A 23,242-nucleotide genomic window follows, 5' to 3' on the forward strand; every position below is an offset into this window, starting at 1 on the left:
TTTTTTTTTGTTAGGAAGCTATAAGGGTTAAAAGTTGACCAGAGATTTCTCATTTTTCCAACAAAATTTACAAAAACATTTTTTTAGGGACCACATCATATTTGAAGTCACTTTGAGGGGGGTCTTTATGACAGAAAATACCCAAAAGTGACACCATTCTAAAAACTGCACCCCTCAAGGTGCTCAAAACCACATTCAAGAACTTTATTAACCCTTCAGGTGCTTCACAGGAATTTTTTGAATGTGTAAGAAAAAAATGAACATTTAACTTTTTTCACAAAAATGTTACTTTAGACCCAATTTTTTTTATTTTCACAGGGGTAACAGGAAAAAATGGACCCCAAAATTTTTTGTGCAATTTCTCTTGAGCGCGCTGATACCCCATATGTGGAGGCAAACCACTGTTTGGGCGCACGGCAGGGTTTGAAAGGGAAGGAGCGCCATTTGACTTTTTGAATGTAAAATTTGTTTGAATAATTAGCGGACGCCATGTTGCATTTGGGGAGCCCCTGATGTGCCTAAACAGTGGAAACCCACCCCCCACAAGTGACACCATTTTGGAAACTAGACCCCTTAGGGAACTTATCTAGATGTGTGGTGAGCATCTTGAACCCCAAGGTGCTTGTAGGTGGTGATTTCCCTTTCTATTTCCTGTCCTGAACCTTTCCTATATAATCAATAACTCAAGTTTGGGAAAATAATACAGATGTTTAATAACAAGAAAAATAAGATAATAATAAGGCAATTCAATCAACAATTTCACAATAGAACCTCTCTTCAATGTCCTCTAATTAGAGAAAATACAAATACAATTATAAGTATACTTAGCAATGATCCTTCATGGCAGAGAGCGAGAGAGATAGTCTTGACTCTACTTCATTTATACTAAAAATTTCACATCCACACCCACATACAACCCACGACTCCGCCCTTCTTCTCCGGTATCTTCTGTGGCAAATATCCAATCATCTTCAGGGTAGTATGAGCATTGTCATTGGCTGCATTGGTCAACACCTTCCTGCAGATGGCACTCTTGTACTTCTGGAAGAAAGTCCTTGTGTAGGTTCAACTCCATTTGGGCTGGCTCCAAGATGTTCATCAAAAGCATTGTGCACCAATATACATATCCATAGGCTGGAGACAGGATGTCTACCTCAGGAGCAATGGTATACAATCCAAATCCACAGGGGCAGTGCACATATGTAGATTTCACTAGGTGACAAACAGGATCTGCATTCAAGATCACCACAGATGGTTTGAGTACCTGTATCATCCAAGAGGCTGGAGGGCCTATACTCATTCCGTATGTAGATGCAACCTTTACTTTATCACTAAAACAAAGGACATCACACAAAGAACACCGGCCTTCTCGCCTAGCAGGTTCACAACCTTGTACCTAGTATCTCTTGATAGAGTCCTGGAAATATCCAGCACTCAAATTTAATGCAGAGTTCAGTCATTCCTATGATATATATATATATTGTACCTGTTGGCCTCCAACATGCCCCCCTTTGTGTCTGAATGACACATAACTTTTAAGGAGCCACAAATCCGGAATCCTCTTCGCCACCATAGTTGATTCTTCTTCTTAGGGCAAGGAGTTTTTTTAACACATTCACTCATCATTTGCCAACATTTACTCCAAAAAAAAAAAAAAATTAACTTTGTAATAGCTTGATTTCTAATAGGACATTGAAGGAGGCATATAAAAAAATACACATCAAATTGTACATATGATCGTCACATCACACAAAAAAAATCATTTAGATCAACCAACAAACAATAACATAATATAATTTCCTATAGGTTTCGCTTTGGAATCAAACAATCTTTCTTACTGTGCCCTCTTCTGCCGCAGTTCTCACATATTATAATTTCTTCTAATTCAATGGGAATTTGTACATTTGTGTCACATGATGCAATTTTGACATTGGCTTGTTCTTTTATAGTTAAACTCTGTACCTTTTTATATAGGTAACGGGTTACACAGCACATGTATATTTGAAAAAGCGATAAAATTACAGAAACAACAAGTAATATGACAATTGGGTGGATTAAATAATTCAGTATGCCATTTGCCGCATTTGAATGACCAAATATTACCTCCCACCAATAGCCCTTGGCATTATTTTCTAATAGATGGGTAACTTCCTTTAGTTCATTTTGGTCATGATGTAATAGAATTGTGGCATTTGCCTTTTCTTGATTAAGCTTCATCAATAAATATTCATCCTTATTAAATTTTACCAACCATTCTCCAAGTTCTTTTCCCATTCCTAGGTTTAAGGCTTGCAAATTAACTGGAGTGTGATATTTCAGATCCACTGACAGATTAGCAATAGTAGGAATTGCGTAAACCCAGTTGGGTGTCTTGATTTCTGTAACCCCACTAAGAGTGCACCATGCTCCCCTGGTTACAGATGTCATTACAGAACAATGTTGTGTTGTTATAGATACATTGGTAGTATTTAGGAGGAAGAAACAAATTCCTTGATGCCCTAGATAGAAGATTGGTGCTTTGTCTTTTGAGATTGATTCCCCATCTAGAATACACGTGGATGAATTACTCCAGCATTTGTCTTCAACCAACCTAAACTGTCCTGGCGTACATAAAATATTATGATTCCTTTGTATACAAAGTGAAATGTCAACCTGTTTCCATCTTCCATTTTTCCTAATCACCTGAGGATGTTCTAATCTCGGGTGTAATAATGTAGAATCTCCAGTTAAAATACCAATTGAACTAACTCTATGCATGAGCTCTAAAGGTGACTTAGTATATGGAATAAATGAAGAAGCATAGCATTTCTCAAAGTCATAGTTGCTGCACCCAACCCACGTGTTCACCCACCATTTAGAATGTGTAAAGCTCATGAGTTCAGGTAACACAGTAATTGCTTGAGACAACCATTCAAATGGCCACTGTCCATCATAAATGGACTGTACCGCTAACTTAATGTTAGTTGATAATTCCATTTGTCCTTGTGTACAGACTAGAGCCCAAGACATATTTCTACCCCTAGTCAGTGTATCTTCCATTAATTCTTTAAAGTGTTGGATAAAATCTTTCGCTACCCCGATATAAGTGTTTACATGATCTTGTTGTAAATTGTTAATTATATCATTGATTTTTCTTTGTACTTCAAAACCTTTCTTGCTATTGGTCGCTATATCTACAAGTTTTGTCCTTAAACTACTGATGTCAGCTTCGTTAATTACACCCATACCTGTTCCTAATCCTCCCAACAGTGCGCTGAAAGTATCCCTTCGCCCTCTGTCATTCCTCGAATTAAATAGTTTATGCTGGTGTTTTCTCCGATTTTCTGCATTCTTAGTGGTAAACCACCGATATAGTGCATGTACATGATTTAGTGTATATCCTGCACAAATTGGATAGTAGGTCTTTATCAACCATAGAGAGATATTAACTCGCCAAGTAACAAATGCATATTGAACGTCACTAGCAATGGTTTGAGTAGAATCTAGGTTGACCTGTAAAGGGTGGCCTTCTTCTAAGTACATTGTCCGTTGATTGCTGTCAGATTCATTGGACACGCATGGTTTGATTTGATCTGGAGCAGCATCAATAATGTGCATCTCACCTATTTCTACTTCTGATGTTCCACATGCCCAATAACCAACCATTTCCCTATAGGATTTATATGGTTTAGATAGTGAACCAATTATATAATTTTGCCCTTGCTGAACTGACATCTCAACCTCTGTGGAATCTCCAATGCACGCCTCACGATATGTTAAGGTGACCCTTTTTGGCCTGAACATTGGGTGTATATTATTATGCCAATATATTCCACATACAAACAAATATTCTCCTTCCTTTAAGTTGTCACTTTTCCTTGCCTCTCCTGCAGCAATACAGCCGTAATTGCTATCACAGAGGCATGAACCTGTAATGCAAAAGGTAGATCTGGGTTTGGATTGCTCAGAGCAGGTGCTTGAGTGAGGCTGATTTTCAACCTTACAAAAGCTCCTTCATGCTCTTCCATCCATTCAAGTGGATCAGCTTCTCCCTTATCACCTTTTAGGAGTTCATAGAGGGGTTTTGCTTTCTCAGCAAATCCCTCTATGAAATCTCTGGAAAATCCGACAAGTCCCAAGAACTGTCTCATTCCTGTTTTTGTGTTTGGCCTAGGCAACTTCCTAATAGTTTCACATTTGTTGGGGTCAGGAATTCTCCCCCCTTTTGAAACTATCACTCCCAAAAATGACACAGACTCTCTCATCAGCTGGGCCTTGTTAGGATTAAGTTTGAGACCTGCCTTCTCAAGGAGTGTTAACAGCTCATTCAACAATGTGTAGTGCTGATCTTTTGTGTCAGTTTGGAGCAGAACGTCATCTACATATTGTACAATGCAATCAGGTTCTGAAAAAGATGACAACATTTCAACCATACACTTATGAAAGTAGGTAGAACTGGACCTGAATCCTTGTGGCAACCGACAAAATGTTAATTGTTTCCCTTGAAATGTGAAAGCAAATTTGTATTGACAGTCAGGGTGTAAGGGAATGGAGAAATATCCATTTGAGATGTCTATTGATGAATATACTGTGGAGGAGGGTTTGAGTGCTGTCATCATGTCAGGCATTTTGGCAACCACATTAGTGACAGGAGGGGTACACTTGTTTAAAGCTCTGTAGTCCAATGTCGGACGCCAACCATTTGGTTTCTTAACTGGCCATAGCGGCGCATTATTGGTGGATTGGCATTCCCTGATGACATTTTGAATCAGCAAATCATCCAGTATTCTCTTAATGTAGGGGACTGACTCTGGTGGTATTTTATACTGCCTTTGGGGTGGGGGATCAGGACCCTCTACCATTACTACCATGTTGGACACTTTGCCACATTGGGTTTTTGAATTTGCCTACACACTGTTATGTTGCCACAAGATGTCAGCCAATATTTCATCATCTGTTCTCAATATCATGGCTGGATCTAAAGATTGAGCACCTTTGATGGAATCAATACCATAATTGTCAGTAACCATTTTTAAACAGCCTTTATACCGTGATCCTCTCCACAACATCCAGTTGCATAAATCAAGAATAAGTCCATATTCCTTCATAACATCTGACCCAATAATGGTACCTTCATGTGTTGGTGAAAGATATAAGCCATGCTCAACACATAGATCTCCCAGGTTTATTGTCACTGGTAAAGATTGTTCTGAAGATACTAACTGTCCTCCAAACCCTCTCAGAAAAATGTGTTTACCACCAGGGTCTTTAATCAAATCCAGATTAGTCAAACTGACAGCAGCCCCTGTATCCAGTAAAATGTTTGTACGATGGCCCCCTACCGTACCCTGAATACGGGGTCTCCCGCCCTTGTCCCTGCTAAGCTGACTCACTAGGGACAACACTGGGGCCTGACATCCCTATTGTTTTACATAAGGATTTGTTGGAGGTGGGGTCTTTAATTCCTCTGGCTTTTCTGCCATTGCCTTCCCAATCTTCCTCAGTTCATCCAGAAGTGGGCCATATAATGTAACTTCAGGAAGACTATGCTCTCCATCCCTTGCATTATTTGGTTCTTGTCTTTGCTTCCTATTATTAAAAGGTCTATTATTGATAACTCTTCTACTACTTCTACATTCTTTCATAGTGTGACCTGTGTAACCACATTTATAACATTTTCCAACAAACCTTACTTTGCCTTCATTTTTGACTACCTCTGATATCCTCTTTTGGGGCTTGTTGTCATGACTTGTATCATGAATCCAATCCTTTAATATATTTACAAAGGCTTGATAGGAATTTGCATTCCTCAAGGCAACCTTTGTTGGATAATCAACAAAAGTGCATTTGTTAGCCATTGAATATAGAAAACTGCTATCATCAGGAGACAGGTCAGGGCAGTTATAGGTAGAACGATATAATGTCAAATATTCACTGCAAAAAATAATTGGATCATCTCCTCTATTTAATTTTGCATTTTCTAAGGCATTAGTACCTCTCATATCTCGTCCCCCCATAACTCTCTTTAATTCCTGTACTCTGTCACTAGCATTTCCCCAATTACATTCAAGATCTGCAGATAATCCTCTGTGAGCTCCTACAGGGGGCTGCAGTTTTTCACAAAGTTGAGATGGGAGCCATACCCGAAGTAAGGCACATGCAGCTCTATTACCCAGACTGTATTGAGTCACTACTGCCTCTAACTTATTGGAAAGACTAATGGCTGAGGCACTTGTATTAAATTTTCCTAATATCTGGCATAGATTTGTCTTATCCTGTATGGATAGTGTTGTGGATTGGACTAAATTGTTGCTGTTACTAAGCAAATTGTCTCTCCTTTGTCTGCTTCCTCCTGACTCAGGAGTAAAGAGAGAGGAACTATGATCTGGGTTATCCTCAGGGTTATCAGCCGTGCACACAGGCTGCTCCTCCCCTCTTTTCCAATCTCTTTCCTTCTGATCAGCAGACTTGCACATTTGATTACAATAACAATGGTTATTCCCCCTAGTACATTCTTGTGATTTCAAGGACATAATACAATGTTCTTTTAGCTCCAATTTTACATTAGCATCATGCAACTGGTTCCTAAGTATTGTCATATCGTCATTATACTCTGCTTCCTTTCCTTCTAGCAAAGCAATACGCTGTTCCCTAAGTTTACATCTCTTCTTATACTCCTCCAGCTTATCTTCTAATTCACAATTTTGGTAATTCATATTGTCTACCTCATCCCTTAGATCTTCACACTCACAATTATGATCTTCAGCACTAGCAATAGCCAGACTGACTTCCTGTTCAATTTTATCCACTTCACCTCTTAATTGAGCTTTCTCTGAATACCAGTGCAATTCCTTTTGCTCTGCAATTCCTTTCATCTTCAACAACATACACAAAACATTTGCTAACTTCTCTTTCTTTGCTTTCTTTTTCGACAATTTACTTTTGTTATCATTCTGCCCTTCACATTGTTTCATAAGGTCATTAAACTGATGTGTCAATGCATCATCTGCACAAGTACTGAACTGAGCAGAGGCATATTTTTCAATAAATTTACTGACTATTTCCATGTTAATTACGTCCAACTATTTTCACAGAAGACAACAAAAATAAACAAATCTGCTTTCCAAACAAAAATTACAAATTAACTAAACACAATACAGAAACCAGTGAATATCACTTCACTAAAACAGGGACTCAAGATTGAATATAATCTGTTCCCTTAGGCAATTACTGCCACAGTCTTGTGACTTTACCTATATCTGACCGACAGTGTCTCATGCCCTTCATCAACTACAGATCCAAGATCCAGGCCAAGAGTGATCTCCTATTGAAGCATAAGGCTACTTCCCCTTAACATGAGATTTAGACTTTTAACCTCTACCTCACTTTCTTCTCAGAGATGTCTGGTTTTACCCTTTAGATCTTATGCGAACTTCAATGAACAGGGTGCTACCCTAACTTTACCGGCAACAATTCAACAAACAAATAAACAATCCACTAAACAAATAGACAAACAGGCCTGAACCTAGCAGAAAGATATTGATCAACATAAAATATAATGAATGTATAAAATCTAATTAAAGGAATGTATGCTTACCAGATAAGCGCGTCCGCTCACTGATGAAGAATATCACAGAACTTCCAGTTAATATCTTAGGCGTTTCAGTTTCCACGAACCCGCGTGTCACTTGTCCACCGATAAGATATTCTCCTTGAGTCTGTCTTCTTGAAGAAGAGGTTTTCTTGCCTGGTCTAGGAACCGGATTTTCTCAGGCACTTGGTTGAAACAGTTGGGAACTTCTAGGTTCTGCGTAGAATGTTGTTTTTTCACGATCCACTGGGGTGCCAAATGTAGGTGGTGATTTCCCTTTCTATTTCCTGTCCTGAACCTTTCCTATATAATCAATAACTCAAGTTTGGGAAAATAATACAGATGTTTAATAACAAGAAAAATAAGATAATAATAAGGCAATTCAATCAACAATTTCACAATAGAACCTTTCTTCAATGTCCTCTAATTAGAGAAAATACAAATACAATTATAAGTATACTTAGCAATGATCCTTCATGGCAGAGAGCGAGAGATAGTCTTGACTCTACTTCATTTATACTAAAAATTTCACATCCACACCCACATACAACCCACGACTCCGCCCTTCTTCTCCGGTATCTTCTGTGGCAAATATCCAATCATCTTCAGGGTAGTATGAGCATTGTCATTGGCTGCATTGGTCAACACCTTCCTGCAGATGGCACTCTTGTACTTCTGGAAGAAAGTCCTTGTGTAGGTTCAACTCCATTTGGGCTGGCTCCAAGATGTTCATCAAAAGCATTGTGCACCAATATACATATCCATAGGCTGGAGACAGGATGTCTACCTCAGGAGCAATGGTATACAATTCAAATCCACAGGGGCAGTGTACATATGTAGATTACACTAGGACATAAAAACAGGATCTGTATTCAAGTTCACCACAGAAGGTGTGTGTACCTGTATCATCCAGGAGGCTGGAGGGCCTATACTCATTCCGTATGTAGATGCAACCTTTACTTTATCACTAAAACAAAGGACATCACACAAAGAACACCGGCCTTCTCGCCTAGCAGGTTCACAACCTTGTACCTAGTATCTCTTGATAGAGTCCTGGAAATATCCAGCACTCAAATTTAATGCAGAGTTCAGTCATTCCTATGATATATATATATATATTGTACCTGTTGGCCTCCAACAGTGCTTCACAGAAGTTTATAATAATGAGCTGTAAAAATAAAATTTTCACATTTTTCCCAACAAAACGTTTTTCATCCCTTAATTTTGCATTATCATAAGGGTAATAGGATAAATTGCACCATGAAATTTGTTGTGCAATTTCTCCTGAACACGCCGATACCCCATATGTGGAGGCAAACCACTGTTTGTGCACACAGCAGGGTTTGAAAGGGAAGGAGCGCCATTTGACTTTTGAATGTAAAATTTGTTTGAATAATTAGCGGACGCCATGTTGCATTTGGGGAGCCCCTGATGTGCCTAAACAGTGGAAACCCCCCACAAGTGACACCATTTTGGAAACTAGACCCCTTAGGGAACTTATCTAGATGTGTGGTGAGCACCTTGAACCCCAAGGTGCTTCACAGAAGTTTATAATATTGAGCTGTAAAAATAAAATTTTCACATTTTTCCCACAAAAACGTTTTTCATCCCTTAATTTTGCATTATCATACGGGTAATAGGATAAATTGCACCATGAAATTTGTTGTGCAATTTCTCCTGAACACGCCGATACCCCATATGTGGAGGCAAACCACTGTTTGGGCACACGGCAGGGTTTGAAAGGGAAGGAGCGCCATTTGACTTTTTGAATGTAAAATTTGTTTGAATAATTAGCAGACGCCATGTCGCCTTTGGGGAGCCCCTGATGTGCCTTAACAGTGGAAACCCCCCACAAGTGACACCATTTTGGAAACTAGACCCCTTAGGGAACTTATCTAGATGTGTGGTGAGCACCTTGAACCCCAAGGTGCTTCACAGAAGTTTATAATATTGAGCTGTAAAAATAAAATTTTCACATTTTTCCCACAAAAATGTTTTTCATTCCCTAATTTTGCATTATCATAAGGGTAACAGGAGAAATTGCACCATGAAATTTGTTGTGCAATTTCTCCTGAGTAAGCATATACCCCATATGTGGGGAAAAACCACTGCTTTGGTGTACGGCAGGGTTCGGAAGAGAAAGGAGTGCTATGTTGGCTGGGATAGGTTGCAGACACCATGTCACATTTGAAGAGTCGCTGACATGCCGAAACAGCAGAAACCCCCACAAGTGACCCCATTTTGTAAACTACACCTCTCAAGGAATTCATCTTGGGAAATAGTGAGTATTTTTTAATTTTTAAATTTATACCATTGGGCAGTGAAAAAAGCATAATTATATTTTTACCACAAAAAAATGTTTTACCCTCAGATTTTACATTTTCACACAGGGCAATGGGTAAAAATGGTGCCGAAATGTGTCACGCAATTTCTTCTAAAAGTGGCAATACCCCATATGTGGCTGTATCGTACCGCTCAGCCATACGGCGAGATCTGGGGGGGACGGAGTGCTATTTGACAATTGGAGAACAAATTATTGTAGAATAGGTATTTGGATTTGGGAGCACAAAATTTTCTGAATTTCTTTTGGGGGGCAAGGGCCATTTCGCTTTTCCAGAGCCTTTCTGCTACCAGTAACTTGGAAGTCCCTTATATTTTTAACAGATGACAGACCTGAGTGGGGACTAGCTTTTTTTGAGGACTGTGTTGAAGCTTTTATTGGGAACATTTTACATAACATTTATCCGGCGCTCTAGGCTGAGCACTTACATCGGGGTTTCCATCTAAATTTCCAAGTGATATAATTCAGATGAAACCCCTGCGGGATCCATTCACTGTAATGAGGCATGAAAGGAGGAGAGCAAAGCTCAAACAATTGGCGATCTATCACAAATAAATGTAAAAAATATAAATTTTATTGAACATAACAATTGGGATGAATAGACATATACAAAGTCACACCATGGACAAAAAGTGATGCGCACAAAAAAGGCAGAGATATCATATAACTATGATTGCCACAAATTGTTGGGCAATCAAATTGTCAAAATTCCATAGTAAAAATCGATATTATTAACATGTGTATATTAACATGCATGTTGACCTGCACACAAATGCTAGAAATATCCTATTGCAATATTTAGTAGAAGAGTAATAATTATCATATATTCCACATTTCAGAAGTTTGTCCGTGGGCAGGTAAATATCATCATACACAGTAGGAATTACCTCAGAGTAGACTGCCACGTGCGCACCAACCCCGACGCGCGTTTCGGCAACCAGCCTTTGTCAAGGGGTATATAGAAAGTGACTAGTGCAGTATTTAAAAAGGGGACGCCAACCAATCATGTGTAGCTAATTATATTACACCCGGTTCATTCACCTGCATATAATAACGGCACTGAATTTAGACATAGCGCCAAGGAATTCTCATGAATGCATTGCGTGAACCGGAAGTGATGCAATCAATCGCCATGGTCACAAATGTGTATATCAGGAAAGTACCGCCCATGCACCCAGAGATGCAGTGCGCCCACCGGAAATGACGCCTCCATGAATGCATTGCATAAGTCGAAAATGATGTGATCGATCACCATGGACACCAATGTGTTTGTCAAAAAAGTACCGCCCATATACCCAAGGATGCAGTGCGCCCACCGGAAATGACGCATCCGTTCCCAAGGTAACCGGGACGCACAACTGCGGCGACATCACAAGGATATCACAGGCAGAAGCGAGTGCAGGGACCATGGGACACATGCGTGCAGGTGGGGAAAGCACTACATCAAAGCCAACAGGCATGCAATATATAGAATACAATGTAATAGATATGCAAACCAAGTATATATAGGGAAACAGCAATGGCTGTATGTATATATAAAGAAACAGCAATGGCTGTATATATATTCATAGATGTCTTTCACAATGGGATATCAACTGTAACGAGTTATATTATAGTTATATCAAATGTCACCCATATGTGAACAGCTCAAGATGAACACATAGCACATATACATAAGCATATATAAGACATATATAAGACACATACAAGACATATCATAAAGCAATCTGTTATACATATAATCATATCCATATATGGTCTCACACATGTCAGAGTGGCTATCTATATATTCATACAAAGGCTCTCACAATGGGGTGTAAATTGTAAATATTAAATACCATAATTAAATAATTACACAAATTGTCACCCATATGCAATCGACCCTAAATGAACACACAGAGCATATACATGAACATATATGAGACCCACATAAGACATATACCAAAATACACAAACATCAAATATACATGTCTTGAAATCCATATAATTATAATTATATCCACATATGGACTCCCACATGCCAGATTATATGCTGTTCTAACACAAGATATATCAATTAACATATTCATAATAAGCAGAATAATAATACGCAGAGTGGACCCTGCAGCCAATTGCCGTTTTGAATAGAACTCGCTTGCATATGATGAAGAGGGTCATTAGGTGGGTTATTCTTGTATGGGAGCAGGCATCATATACGTATAAAGCAATAACCAAGAAGAAGACAAGAAGGCGGCGTACCTAAATATTAAAAAGAAATGTTAAAATCTAATAAAATCATACCATAGAGGAACAGTGATATGTATGTCGATGTGCAAGAAAAGAAAGAAAGGAGAAAAGATAAGAAGGGAAAAGGGAACAGAGAGAAAAGGAGAGAAGAGTGGGGAAAGAAAGGAAAATGAAGAGAGAAAAAGAAAAAAGAAGAAAAAATGGCTCCTGATAAGGTGATCACGAAGATTCTTAGAATGACGGAAAGTAAGTGAAGGTGCTGGTGAAATATATTTGGATAGTATTGGGTCGCATGTCAAGACTGGCCAGGCCTTTGTTAATGCCTTTCTCATTGCAGGTATTTGCGAGTTAAATTTAGTAACGAATCTAACAGTATCATTCTGTGTAGTGTCGCGAGTCTTATATAGAAGTTCGTGACGTGATGAGAATTTAGCCCTGTGATACGCCCTTTTAATCGACCTCCTGCTGTATCCACGTTCAATGAATCTGGATGTCAGGTCACTAGCCTGGATTTCAAAGTCGAGGTCAGTCAAACAGATCCTGCGAAGTCGCAGGAACTGTCCGACTGGGACTGACTGTATCATATGTTGAGGATGGGCAGAGGAAGCGTGTAGAAGCATATTTGTAGAGCTTGGCTTCCTGTCTGCAATAATCCATCCATGTCCTTTTTCACCAAAACATCTAGAAATTCAGCTTTGTCCCTACTATATTGGTAAGTAATGTGAATGTAGTAGTCGTTGACATTCAATTCCTCCATAAATGATACTAATTCAGAATCAGTAGCCTGCCAGATAAACAGAATGTCATCGATGTACCGCGTCCAAGAAAGAACGCAGCACATCGATGACAGACTATCGGACAGGAAGAGGTCCCTTTCCCACAGACCCAGGAACAGGTTGGCATATGAGGGAGCAAAAGCTGCCCCCATAGCTGTTCCCTGGAGCTGTAGAAAAAAGGACCCCTTAAAAATAAAAAAATTATGAGTCAAAGTAAATTCTAACAGTTCAAGTACTAAATTTTTAATTGAGCTGGGAAGATCAGAGCCATCCAAAAAGTATTTAGTGGCTAACAAGCCATCTTTGTGTCTGATATTGGTATACAAAGATTCGACATCCGCAGTAACCAAATATGTGTCAGAATCTAAGTATACACCATCAATTTTACGTAGTAAATCAGTCGTATCTTTTAAAAAAGAGGGTAAGGTCTCGACAAGAGGCTGTAGTTTTGAATCAATCCATCTATTGACCGACTCCAAGTAGTCCCCCCCCCCCCCTGATATTATGGGTCGTCCAGGGGGAATAGATGAATTTTTGTGGAGTTTGGGTAAAAGATATAATGTAGGTACAGTAGGTTTCGTAACAGTTAATGCTGAGAGGAGATCCTGGGTTATCATCTTGTTGCTCAACACTTTATTAAGAATAGCCTGAAGTTGCCAACTGAAGGCGGACAAGGGGTTATATGTTAATTTTTTGTAACAAATGGTATTATTCAGCTGACAGAATGCCTCAGATTCATACATTTTCTTTGGCCATATAACGATATTACCACCCTTGTCCGCCGGTTTCAGTACAACGTCCGGCAGGCTACTTAGTTGTTTTAATCTTATACGTTCATCCCTCGTGAGATTGTCCTTATTCATTTTGCATGAAATATTACGGAATTCTTTAGTAACAATTTTAACAAATAATTCAACATTTGTACAATTAGATAGGGGGGGGGGACTTCTTGGAGCAAGGTCTAATAGATGGAGGAATCTTACCGTACTCGGAGGTATTGTGTTCAATGGCCAAATGTTCCAAAGTTCTCAAGGCCAGTTGTTCCTCCTCTGTTGGAAATAATTTGTCACAATTAGCATAGTGAAAGTGGTGTTTGAATATCAACGACCTAGCGAATATGTGTAAATCCTTTATTGCATTAAATTGATCAAACCCGGAAGAAGGAGAGAATGTAAGACCCTTAGCAAGTAAACATAGATCATCCATAGTAGGGCAATAATCACTCAAGTTAATTACCTTATTATCTTTTTTCCGTTTCTCTGTCAGAGTGGATTCATATCTTTTATATGGATGAAAGTTATAATCACGTTGTTTGCTAGCTCCGGATCGAGTCATCATAGATGTAGTAGGTGTATCAGAAGTGTCACTAAGGGACGAAGCTGAAGTCACAGATGGGGTCCGTGATGATCGAGGCTGATTCTTAGTAGTTTGACACCAACGATAAACGGCTTTCATTTGATAATCACGGTTAAATTTAGTACGTTGGGATTCATGGATTTTTTTGACTAGATTATCAATAGTACTTTCCATTTGGGTTTCGAATTTTAACATGTTCTCAGAGGGACAGTTCGATTTCAAATTAGTTTGTGCTACATCTATCAATTTATCTAGATTATTAATTGAAGTGGAATTTGACTCAATCAGTAATGTCAAGAAGCTGTGGGAACAGATATTACATGCCTCTTCCCATTTAGAGATGAAAGAGTCATCCTCCACAGGAAAGGTTGGAACAACCTTTATTCTAAGTCCTCTTGGAATTATTTTGCGGCCAACATATCTCTCCAAAAATGCCCAGTTCCACCACAATTTTGTTCTTTTAATCATCATATGTTGAATATCTGAGAACTGCTCGTCCCATATGTGATCTCCACCTAACGAAACATCGACATTGTCACTGTAATGAGGCAGCAGAGTTACTCTGGACTCCTTCTGGCCTCTGTTTAGCGGTGTCCTTTTTTTCAGAAGTGCACAAAACTGTGGCCGACGGCACTTTTATGCATGCCTAAAACAAATGACACCGTGGGATCACAGGCCAGACGGCATCCACAGTGGCCTATATCTGCCCCAATCTTCCGTCATGGGTTCGGTCTGATTCACGTATTTCAGAGATTTACACGGAAACTTTGGTGCAAGCGCTTAGCGCAGAGCGCAGGATAAATGTGAGCAGAGCCTTACTGCGATCTTTGGGAGACGTAATAAACAAATCAGTAGCAGGTGAAGAATTGGTTTTATTTATTTTTTCGCCGTTCCTCGTGTGATATAACTGATTAGATTACTTTATTCTTCGGGTCGGTGCGATTACAGAGATACCAGATTTATATCGGGTTTTTATGACTGACAGCTGTCACACACTAAGAGACGCTTTTTTTTGCAAAATCTAGTTTTTGCATCGCCATATTTTGAGAGCTATAATTTTTCCATATTTCGGCCGACAGAGTCAGGTGATGGCTTGTTTTTTGCGGGACGAGTTGATATTTTTATTGGTACCATTTTTGGGTACGTGACATTTTTTGATCGCTTTCTATTCCGTTTTTTGGTAGGTAAAATTAACAAAAACCAACAATTCAGGAATTGCTTTTTGAGGTTTTTTTTTATGCCGTTCTGCGTGTGGTAAAAGTGATCAGGCAGCGTTATTCTTCGGGTCAGTACGTTTACAGCGATACTACACTTACTGTATATTTTTTTTATGTTTTGGCGCTTTTACACAATAAAACAATTTTATAGAAAAAATATTTTTTTTGCATTGCTTTATTCTGAGCGCTATAACTTTTTTATTTTTCGGCTGATGGAGCTGTATGGCGGCTTTTTTTTGCGGAACAAGATGACGTTTTCAGCGGTACCATTTTTATTTCCATTTTGCTTTTTGATCGCATTTTTTTCCACTTTTTGTTTCGCGATATGATGAAAAAGCATATTTTTTTGCTCCGTTTTTTATTAATTTTTATTACGGTGTGCACAGAAGGAGTTAATTAGTGTGACAGTTTTATAGATCGGGTTGTTTTGGAGGCGGCGATACCAAATATGTGTACTTTTTTTGGTTTTGCATAAATATACGGATTTATTGGTTTAATATTTTATTTATTTATTTTTATTTATTTTGTGATTTTTTTTAACAGTTTAAAAACATTTTTTTTTACTTTTTTTTTTACATTTTTACTTAGTACCTGTATGGGACATTAATTTTTATTTTTCTGATCACTGATCTCATGTAATGTAATAGACATGTATTACATTACATGAGATCTTTGCTGACTGTTTCACAGTCAGTGTGTCCTACCAGGCTTCAGCTGCAGGCTGAGCCTGGCAGGACACCATATATGGCAGATCTGGAGGCTTTCATCTGACCTCCAGCTGCCATAGCAACGCCAGGTCCTGGAAGGTATCAGGGGTCGTCGGAGAGGTAAGTAAGACGACCCCCTCTCCTCTGTCTATCTTCTATATGCCGCAATCACTATAGATCGCGGCATATAGAACATAGCAAAGGGTTAACATCATTGGGACCTGATCCAATCAGGTCCCGATGATGTCCCCTGTCTGAGCTAACGCTCTGCACCGGAATCACAGTGCTTGCAGGACCCTGGGGGTCCTGAGCGCTGCGGGACCACCCACCGTTTTTAAACGTCGGCGCTGCATAGAGCCCAGCAAGCGCCGACGTTTATCTACAGTGGGCTGTCGTGAAGCGGTTAACATAAACCAACAATTAACACCAACTTGCCCCCAGCCGATACCCACTGGCTCGAGAGCACTACAACCCAACATGGGTTCCAATAATTACTTCCACATCCCGGGCTCCGACATTGCCTGCCGTGAGACCCCCAAAACCAGATCAGCAATCAACATTTTCCAATTAAGGAATCCATACCCAAATGGACCCCTTATACCAATTTAAAACCAACTTCAAGGACCCCCAACCACCACAGCGAGGGCACTTTGAATATCTCAAATGCCCAAGACCCCCCCCAAACGAAAAGCTATGGCCCTCTCAATGCCCTCTTGTAAACCCAAAGCCCACATATCAATACCTACTGCATTCAAATGCACCCCATCTGCCAACCAAAATTCACCCTCCCCTCTCTCTAACTCAAAGTGCCTCACAGCAATCCCCCCATTCCGAGTAACAAAACTAGAGACTGCCCTATTAACTTTAATCCTGGCTTTATTGATCTTCTCCACTGACCTAGCCCTCCGCCACCATCTTCGAGGAACAATCTCCGGCCAAACAATAAACAAGCCTGGAAATGACACCCACAAACGCAACAAATCATGTTTAACATCCCTTATCAACTCTCTAAAAGGGCGTGAACCAAGGTCGTTCCCCCCCCCACGTGCAACACCAAAATGTCAGGTGACCTATCCAAACGCGCACTGTGATGTACCACCTGCAGCACTCTGCACCAACTCATGCCTCTAAAGCCCAACCACCTAATCACAGCTGTTTCTCTGTCAAAACCGAGCTACCTTCCTGCAGGCCTTACATCCGCCCTCAGTGCTCCCCAGTGTACGTAGGAGTGTCCCAGAATCCACACCAACGCGGAATTGGAACCTGCAGAAAATACAAACAAACTTGAACAACTCTCGCAATAACAACACCTGCCAAAAATTAAGCATTAAAGTTGTATTTTACCCTGAGCCTGAGGTCTGATATAACTCCGATAACGCCTCGATTCCCAACGCCCAATGCGCTGTATAGTCTCCCCACTAAGACCACCCGCAGCCGCTTCCGTTGCTGCTCCAATCCGAAACGAGTGCGAGCCAAAGCGGGATGCATCTAACCCTAATGAATTTAAACACTTCCTAAATACTGCTATGAATTGGTATCTGGACAAGCAGGACCCATCCTCGTGACACAATAATGGACCACCCTGCTTTGGTTCGGACTCCCTAAACAGTTGCAAGCATCTTAACGGACACATAATGGAATTCCCAATTGCTCTCAAAACTACGCGCCTCCCTTTTCCCAACTGGTCCGTTTTAGATTTCCTGATCCAAAATTCCACACCTCCTGAGGTACCAATCACATCTGCTGACAAAAGCCCCCCGCCCACTGACCTGCTGGGTGACATGATCTCACCCAACCTCAACGCTCCAAAGAAGGCCAGGGAGAAGGCCAATCTAAAAAGACAGATTTCAAACCCGGAGCAACACACAGAAGGTAACACTCCCCCAATATTTTCCAAAATGCCCAATGAAACCGGCCTCCTGGAGTCCTCCTGACCTTTCCCCTTCCGAAACCCCTTCAATGCCTGTTTGATCAAAAAACTTTTTGTCAAATCTCTCTGACCATGAAACTTAAAACCAAAAGCCAAAGCCGCCATAGTCCGAGAGATTTTTGCTACAGACCAACCCTCCTCAGCCCCTTGACTAATTCATGACAATAATACACCCAACTGATCGTCATCCTGAGCTGTAAGCCTGACTGAATTAAACAACCGATCTTCCCATAAATGCCAAATGGATTGATACGCTTCCCAAGTTCCCACCGCCAACGATGACCTAATCAGCGACTCAGCGGCCTGCATACCACCTTCCAAAGCTCCAGAGGGCACTCAAGCCCCTTGTCTGCCGCCTCTGGTGCCAACTGCCGGAAGCGCTCCCACTGAAAACGAGAAAGTGAGTCAGCAATGGCATTCTGTACTCCCGGCACATGAGACGCTGTCACATAAGCATTCATGGAAAGGCAAGTCAGCACTAACTGTCGTAGAACCCTAATCACTGGAGGTGAGGATGCTGTAATGTTATTAATTGCACACACGACCCCCATGTTGTCGCAGTTAAACCTCACCCTCTTATTTTGCAGTTCCCCCTTCCACAAATATATTGCCACCAAAATGGGAAAAATCTCTAATAGGGCTATGTTCTTTACCAATCCTGATGTTACCTACTCCTTAGGCCAACTGGATACGCACCATCGACCTCTAAAGTACGCCCCAAAACCTGAACTTCCCTCCGCATCCGTGTACAAATCCAAAGCACAATTGTCCTGAACTTCCTCAATGAGCAATGAGCGTCCGTTATATTGCTCCAAAAATTTCTCCCACACTACCAAATCGTCTCTGTGTTCAGCCGACAAACGCACGTAATGATGCAGCACTTTTACACCCACTGTAGCGCTGGCTAACCGGCGAGAAAAAATTCTCCCCATAGGAATAATGCGACATGCAAACTTAAGTTTCCCAAGAAGAGACTGTATTTCTCTCAAAGTCATTTTCTTTAACTTCCTAGCCCGTGCGACCTCTTCCTTCAAAGCTTTCACTTTCTTCTCAGGCAACCTAAATTCCCAATTCACTGAATCGATTACAATTCCTAAAAAACAAATGCTGATAGTTGGACCTTCGGTCTTTTCTGGAGCCAAAGGCACTCCGAAACGCTCTGCTACCCACTGAGTCGCTCTCAGCAAAATTTCACAACATGAAGAGTCGCCAGAACCGATGCACAGAAGATCATCCAGGTAATGTATAATGGATTCAAGCCCTGTCACATCCTGAACGACCCATTCCAAAAATGTGCTGAAAGCCTCAAACAAGGAGCAAGATAAAGAACATCCCATGGGCAAACATCTATCTATGAAAAACTCGCCCTCCCAGTAACAACCCAGCAACCTAACACTTTCAGGATGAACGGGCAGCAACCGAAACGCTGACTCCACATCCGTCTTAGCCAGCAATGCCCCTTTACCACACTGTCTGACCCACCGAGCCGCCTCATCAAATGATGTATAAACCACGGAACATAGTTCCGGATCAATCCCATCATTCACTGACTTTCCCCGCGAATAGGAAAGATGGTGAATGAGCCTAAACTTATTAGGCTCCTTTTTGGGCACCACCTCCAATGGCGATACTACTAAATTCGAAAAAGGAGGATCGGCAAACGGACCGGCCATACGCCCCAAAGCTACCTCCTTATGTAACTTAGCAGAAACCACCTCCGCATATTGATCTGCTGATCTAAGATTTTTCAACACCCGGGGAATCTCGAATGGAGGTGGAGGAATTTTAAAACCGTCAGCAAAACCTGATACTAACACTGCAGCTTTTTCCCTATAGGGAAACCTACTTGGATAAGGGAGCATCACGGTTAGTTTCACCGGTGTCTCCCCCTTGAGAATTGTTGGCCCCTGCCTTAGCCTTCTTTTTGAAACATCTGGCAGCACCATGTGATGATCCACTGCAGTGCGAGCAAAGATGCTTGAACCTGCAGCAGGCCCCAAATTTACACTGGCCATCCTTGAACTGCCAGCATAAGCCCGGTTTCTGCATTCCCGCTTTCCCTGACGTGCCTCCGCTCCCCTGCGTACTTGATTGACCCCCGGAATGGCCGGCAAAACCGGCCCCTCCATGAAAGGAAGGCCCTAATCTAGAAGGAGCCATCACCTGTAACCAAAGGCCAATGTCGTTCTGATCCCATCTTATGGCCGGACGAATAGCTTTCCTCTGACGAAACTGCTCGTCATAACGAAGCCATGCTTGTCCCCCATAAGTTCTGTGGGCCTCCCCAATAGCATCCATATAGCAAAACAAGGGAGAGCAATTCTCCGGTGCTTTTTCACCTATTACGCACGCCAAAATGGCGAATGCCTGCAGCCAATTAGTAAAAGTCTGCGGGATTAAACGCCACCTTTTCTTTTCCTCCTCCTCCTTCTTACTATCATCCTTCTTACTTTTTTCCAGGTTAAATTTCACCAGAGGCAAAAGAGAAAAAAATTTTGACGTACTCATCTTTCCAAATTTTTTCCCTCACCTCTTTCTTGAGGTGTGCACCTAACGGACCCTCAAAGCACACGTAAACCTCGCTGTGAGACCTATCATCCAAATGAATTCTACACTCTTTTTCTTTTTCTGTCTGCACTGACACCGAAACGGGCTCGGGCAATTGGCTCGCACCCCCAAGTCTATTACCTATACTGTTCAGCCCGCCCCATTGCGGGCTCACCCATGTGGCTAAATGGCCCGAAACATCACTACTACCCCTTTCCAAACGCAACAATAACTCCCTCACATTTGCTAAAACCTTACTCACAGTCTCCCCAACCTGTTCCTGACTTGTACCCCCAGCCACTGACCCCCGATTAACACTTAAACCTGGGGATAAAAAATTCTGGGATAACGAACAAGACATAGAACCCAACTCACCGGGCTGCGGAGGAGCTGTGGTCTCCCCAGCCGATATTCCCGACTCCAGCCGTCCATCCCGACTTCCGACTCCTCCCGTTGGACCCTCTTTCTCTTGAGGCCCGAGCACCGCTGAAGCACTGGATCCCGCCGACGCAGCCCTGTAAGGCCGAAAGTTACTGACATGCACTGGAGTTGAAGAAGGACCAAGGGGTTGTGAATGTGGGGACATATTAATATCACCCGACCCCCTGCCCGCCCTGCCCCCTGCCCGCAAGGTCTGTGTATTGGCATCCGATCCTGAATTTAACGCTGCCCAGAGACCATCTGTAAGGGCCGGTAACAACACCTGCCCGTTATCACTGCCCGATTGCTGCCCATCGTGGATAATCCTACTGTCTACTGTGTCTGAGGAGGCGGGCCGCCCGACCGGAGCATCGCCGAGGCGACCCCCCGTGACGTCACTGGTATTGAGAGGACTGGCTCGTGTAAGCCCCTGCCTGAACGCAGGCTGTGGCCTACTAACCGCCGCGTGACACACGCTGGTGGGTGGATTCCTCCCAGACCGGGGCCTGCTGCTGCGTTTCCTGACCGGCACCCGGCCTGGAAGGTCCCCGGAGGGGCTCCTGCGCCTGCGCTGTATCTGGGGAGCTAAATCAGGCGACAGCCTGGCAGGAGGCCGCGCCCGACGGGAACGCCGCTCAGGCTGTGCTGACACAGCCACCGTCCCCGCTCCCCTTCTGACGATCGCCGCAACCTGCTCTTCCAGCCAGCCCACAGGGTGCGACTCTGCAGCCGCCCTCAGGGATTCAAACAGCTGCGCCGTGGACGCCATGAGGTACGCAGCACGATGTGGGGGAGACAACTCACCACCCTTGTGAGCGGGAAAATGTGACGCCCCTCCCCTCCCTGGCACTTAAAACCCCCCGTTAACCCCTCCCAATGTTAATAGTCTTAGCCACTCCCTCCAACCCATCGTCATGCAGGCCTGCGTCCAAGCCTGCGGGGGAGGGGGTGGCTGTACTCCGGCCTGTCCTTTCTTTATGGGGACTACTGGAAAAAGGGCAGAGCTCAGCAGTTAGATAGAAAATTATTGGTGCAGCAGTCAAGAACATGCACTGTCGCTCCATTCTAGCAGAGATAAAGGTGACCTGTTTTGGTGATTGGTCCCAGCGTTTGGACCCTTTCTTATCTATACATTATCACTCATAATGTGGGACAGCCCCTTTATAATTGTCAGAAGAATAGGCAGACCACTTTAAAGATCTGCACATTTTGCTTTCAAGAACTTTCTGGATGGCAGTAGCAACATGGCTCAGCCCTATGTAGAATAGCCGAGGACACGGACAGAACCAGACCAGAGAAACAGCTGCATGGAGCCAGTACTTTCTCTTCTTCCTGGGTCTGTGAAGGTTTCATCGCTTTCTTCCCCACATCCAAAACACAATAATATAATAACTGAAATTGGTAGCAGTGTAATTGGCTGGGGAAATTAAATCTGCCGTCCCCACTGGGTACAGGGGGATTGCCACATCTTAAATACAGTGTGCAGAGCGCTGAAACAATGGGCAATAAATAATAAATGATTCTCACCGGCAAGTTGTGAAGGCTGGAAGGGACTGAAGGAAAAGCTCAGGATGTTCTCAGCGTAGCTTTTCTTCCATAGTTTGGTGCCCGTGCCTGCGTTCCACAATACAATGAGATTAGGAGGGTGAATGGCGAGGAGCAGATCACGAGAGGCGTCCTGGCTCCACAGCCACTGCATGTCTGCAGGGAAAACATGGTAAAATTGTTATAGGAGAACCAAGGATAGATCAATGTATAAAACCTAAGTCAGAAACAAAACAAACATACTGGTCACCCTGCTGTAAGCATATAAATTAAAGCAATAGTGCATATAAATAACATAGGGTACTTAGGAAACATCTTTTTTGATAAAAACAAAAAAAGGCATAAAAGCCATCCCACCAGCATTAAGGTGTACCCAAATTCGAGAATAGTCCTAACTAGGGATGAGCGAGCATGCTCGCTGCTGCTCGGTACTCGTCCGAGCATCTCACTGCACGAGATGCTCGGCAAGCATTTCCGGGATGTTCGGTCGGAAGCTCGGGTCCCCTCCCCCATGTTTGGCGCTCTTTAGACAGCCAATTAACATGCAGGAATTGCCTGCCACTAACTGTAATGCTGTAGCCATGTTGGTTGTGGCATTAGAGTGATT

The 23,242-nt window shown here is 42.1% G+C and overlaps 1 protein-coding gene and 1 long non-coding RNA gene across 2 annotated transcripts; both read right to left on the reverse strand.

The window, feature by feature from the left end:
• Positions 1-4,955: 4,955 nt before the first annotated feature.
• On the reverse strand, positions 4,956-7,176 carry LOC141271262 (posterior protein-like). The gene has a single exon (XM_073681383.1). The coding sequence runs from the start codon at positions 7,044-7,046 to the stop codon at positions 5,400-5,402; it is 1,647 nt and encodes a 548-aa protein (XP_073537484.1). The 5' UTR covers positions 7,047-7,176; the 3' UTR covers positions 4,956-5,399.
• Positions 7,177-12,042: 4,866 nt separating this feature from the next.
• Positions 12,043-22,783, reverse strand: LOC141271263 (uncharacterized). The gene is made up of 4 exons (XR_012321877.1): positions 22,618-22,783; positions 21,046-21,185; positions 13,897-13,962; positions 12,043-12,149 (listed from the first exon to the last, which is right to left on the reverse strand). It is a non-coding gene; the product is annotated as an uncharacterized lncRNA (long non-coding RNA).
• Between the last annotated feature and the right edge of the window lie 459 nt (positions 22,784-23,242).

The sequence above is a fragment of the Phyllobates terribilis genome, unplaced genomic scaffold, assembly GCF_046119375.1.
Source record: "Phyllobates terribilis strain yellow unplaced genomic scaffold, ASM4611937v1 Scaffold_5__5_contigs__length_657084704, whole genome shotgun sequence".
In the NCBI taxonomy this organism is placed as follows: domain Eukaryota; kingdom Metazoa; phylum Chordata; class Amphibia; order Anura; family Dendrobatidae; genus Phyllobates; species Phyllobates terribilis.

What these genes read in the sequence shown, in the direction of transcription:
- LOC141271262 (XM_073681383.1), bottom strand. Translation starts at nt 7,046, where the DNA reads ATGGAAATAGTCAGTAAATTTATTGAAAAATATGCCTCTGCTCAGTTC.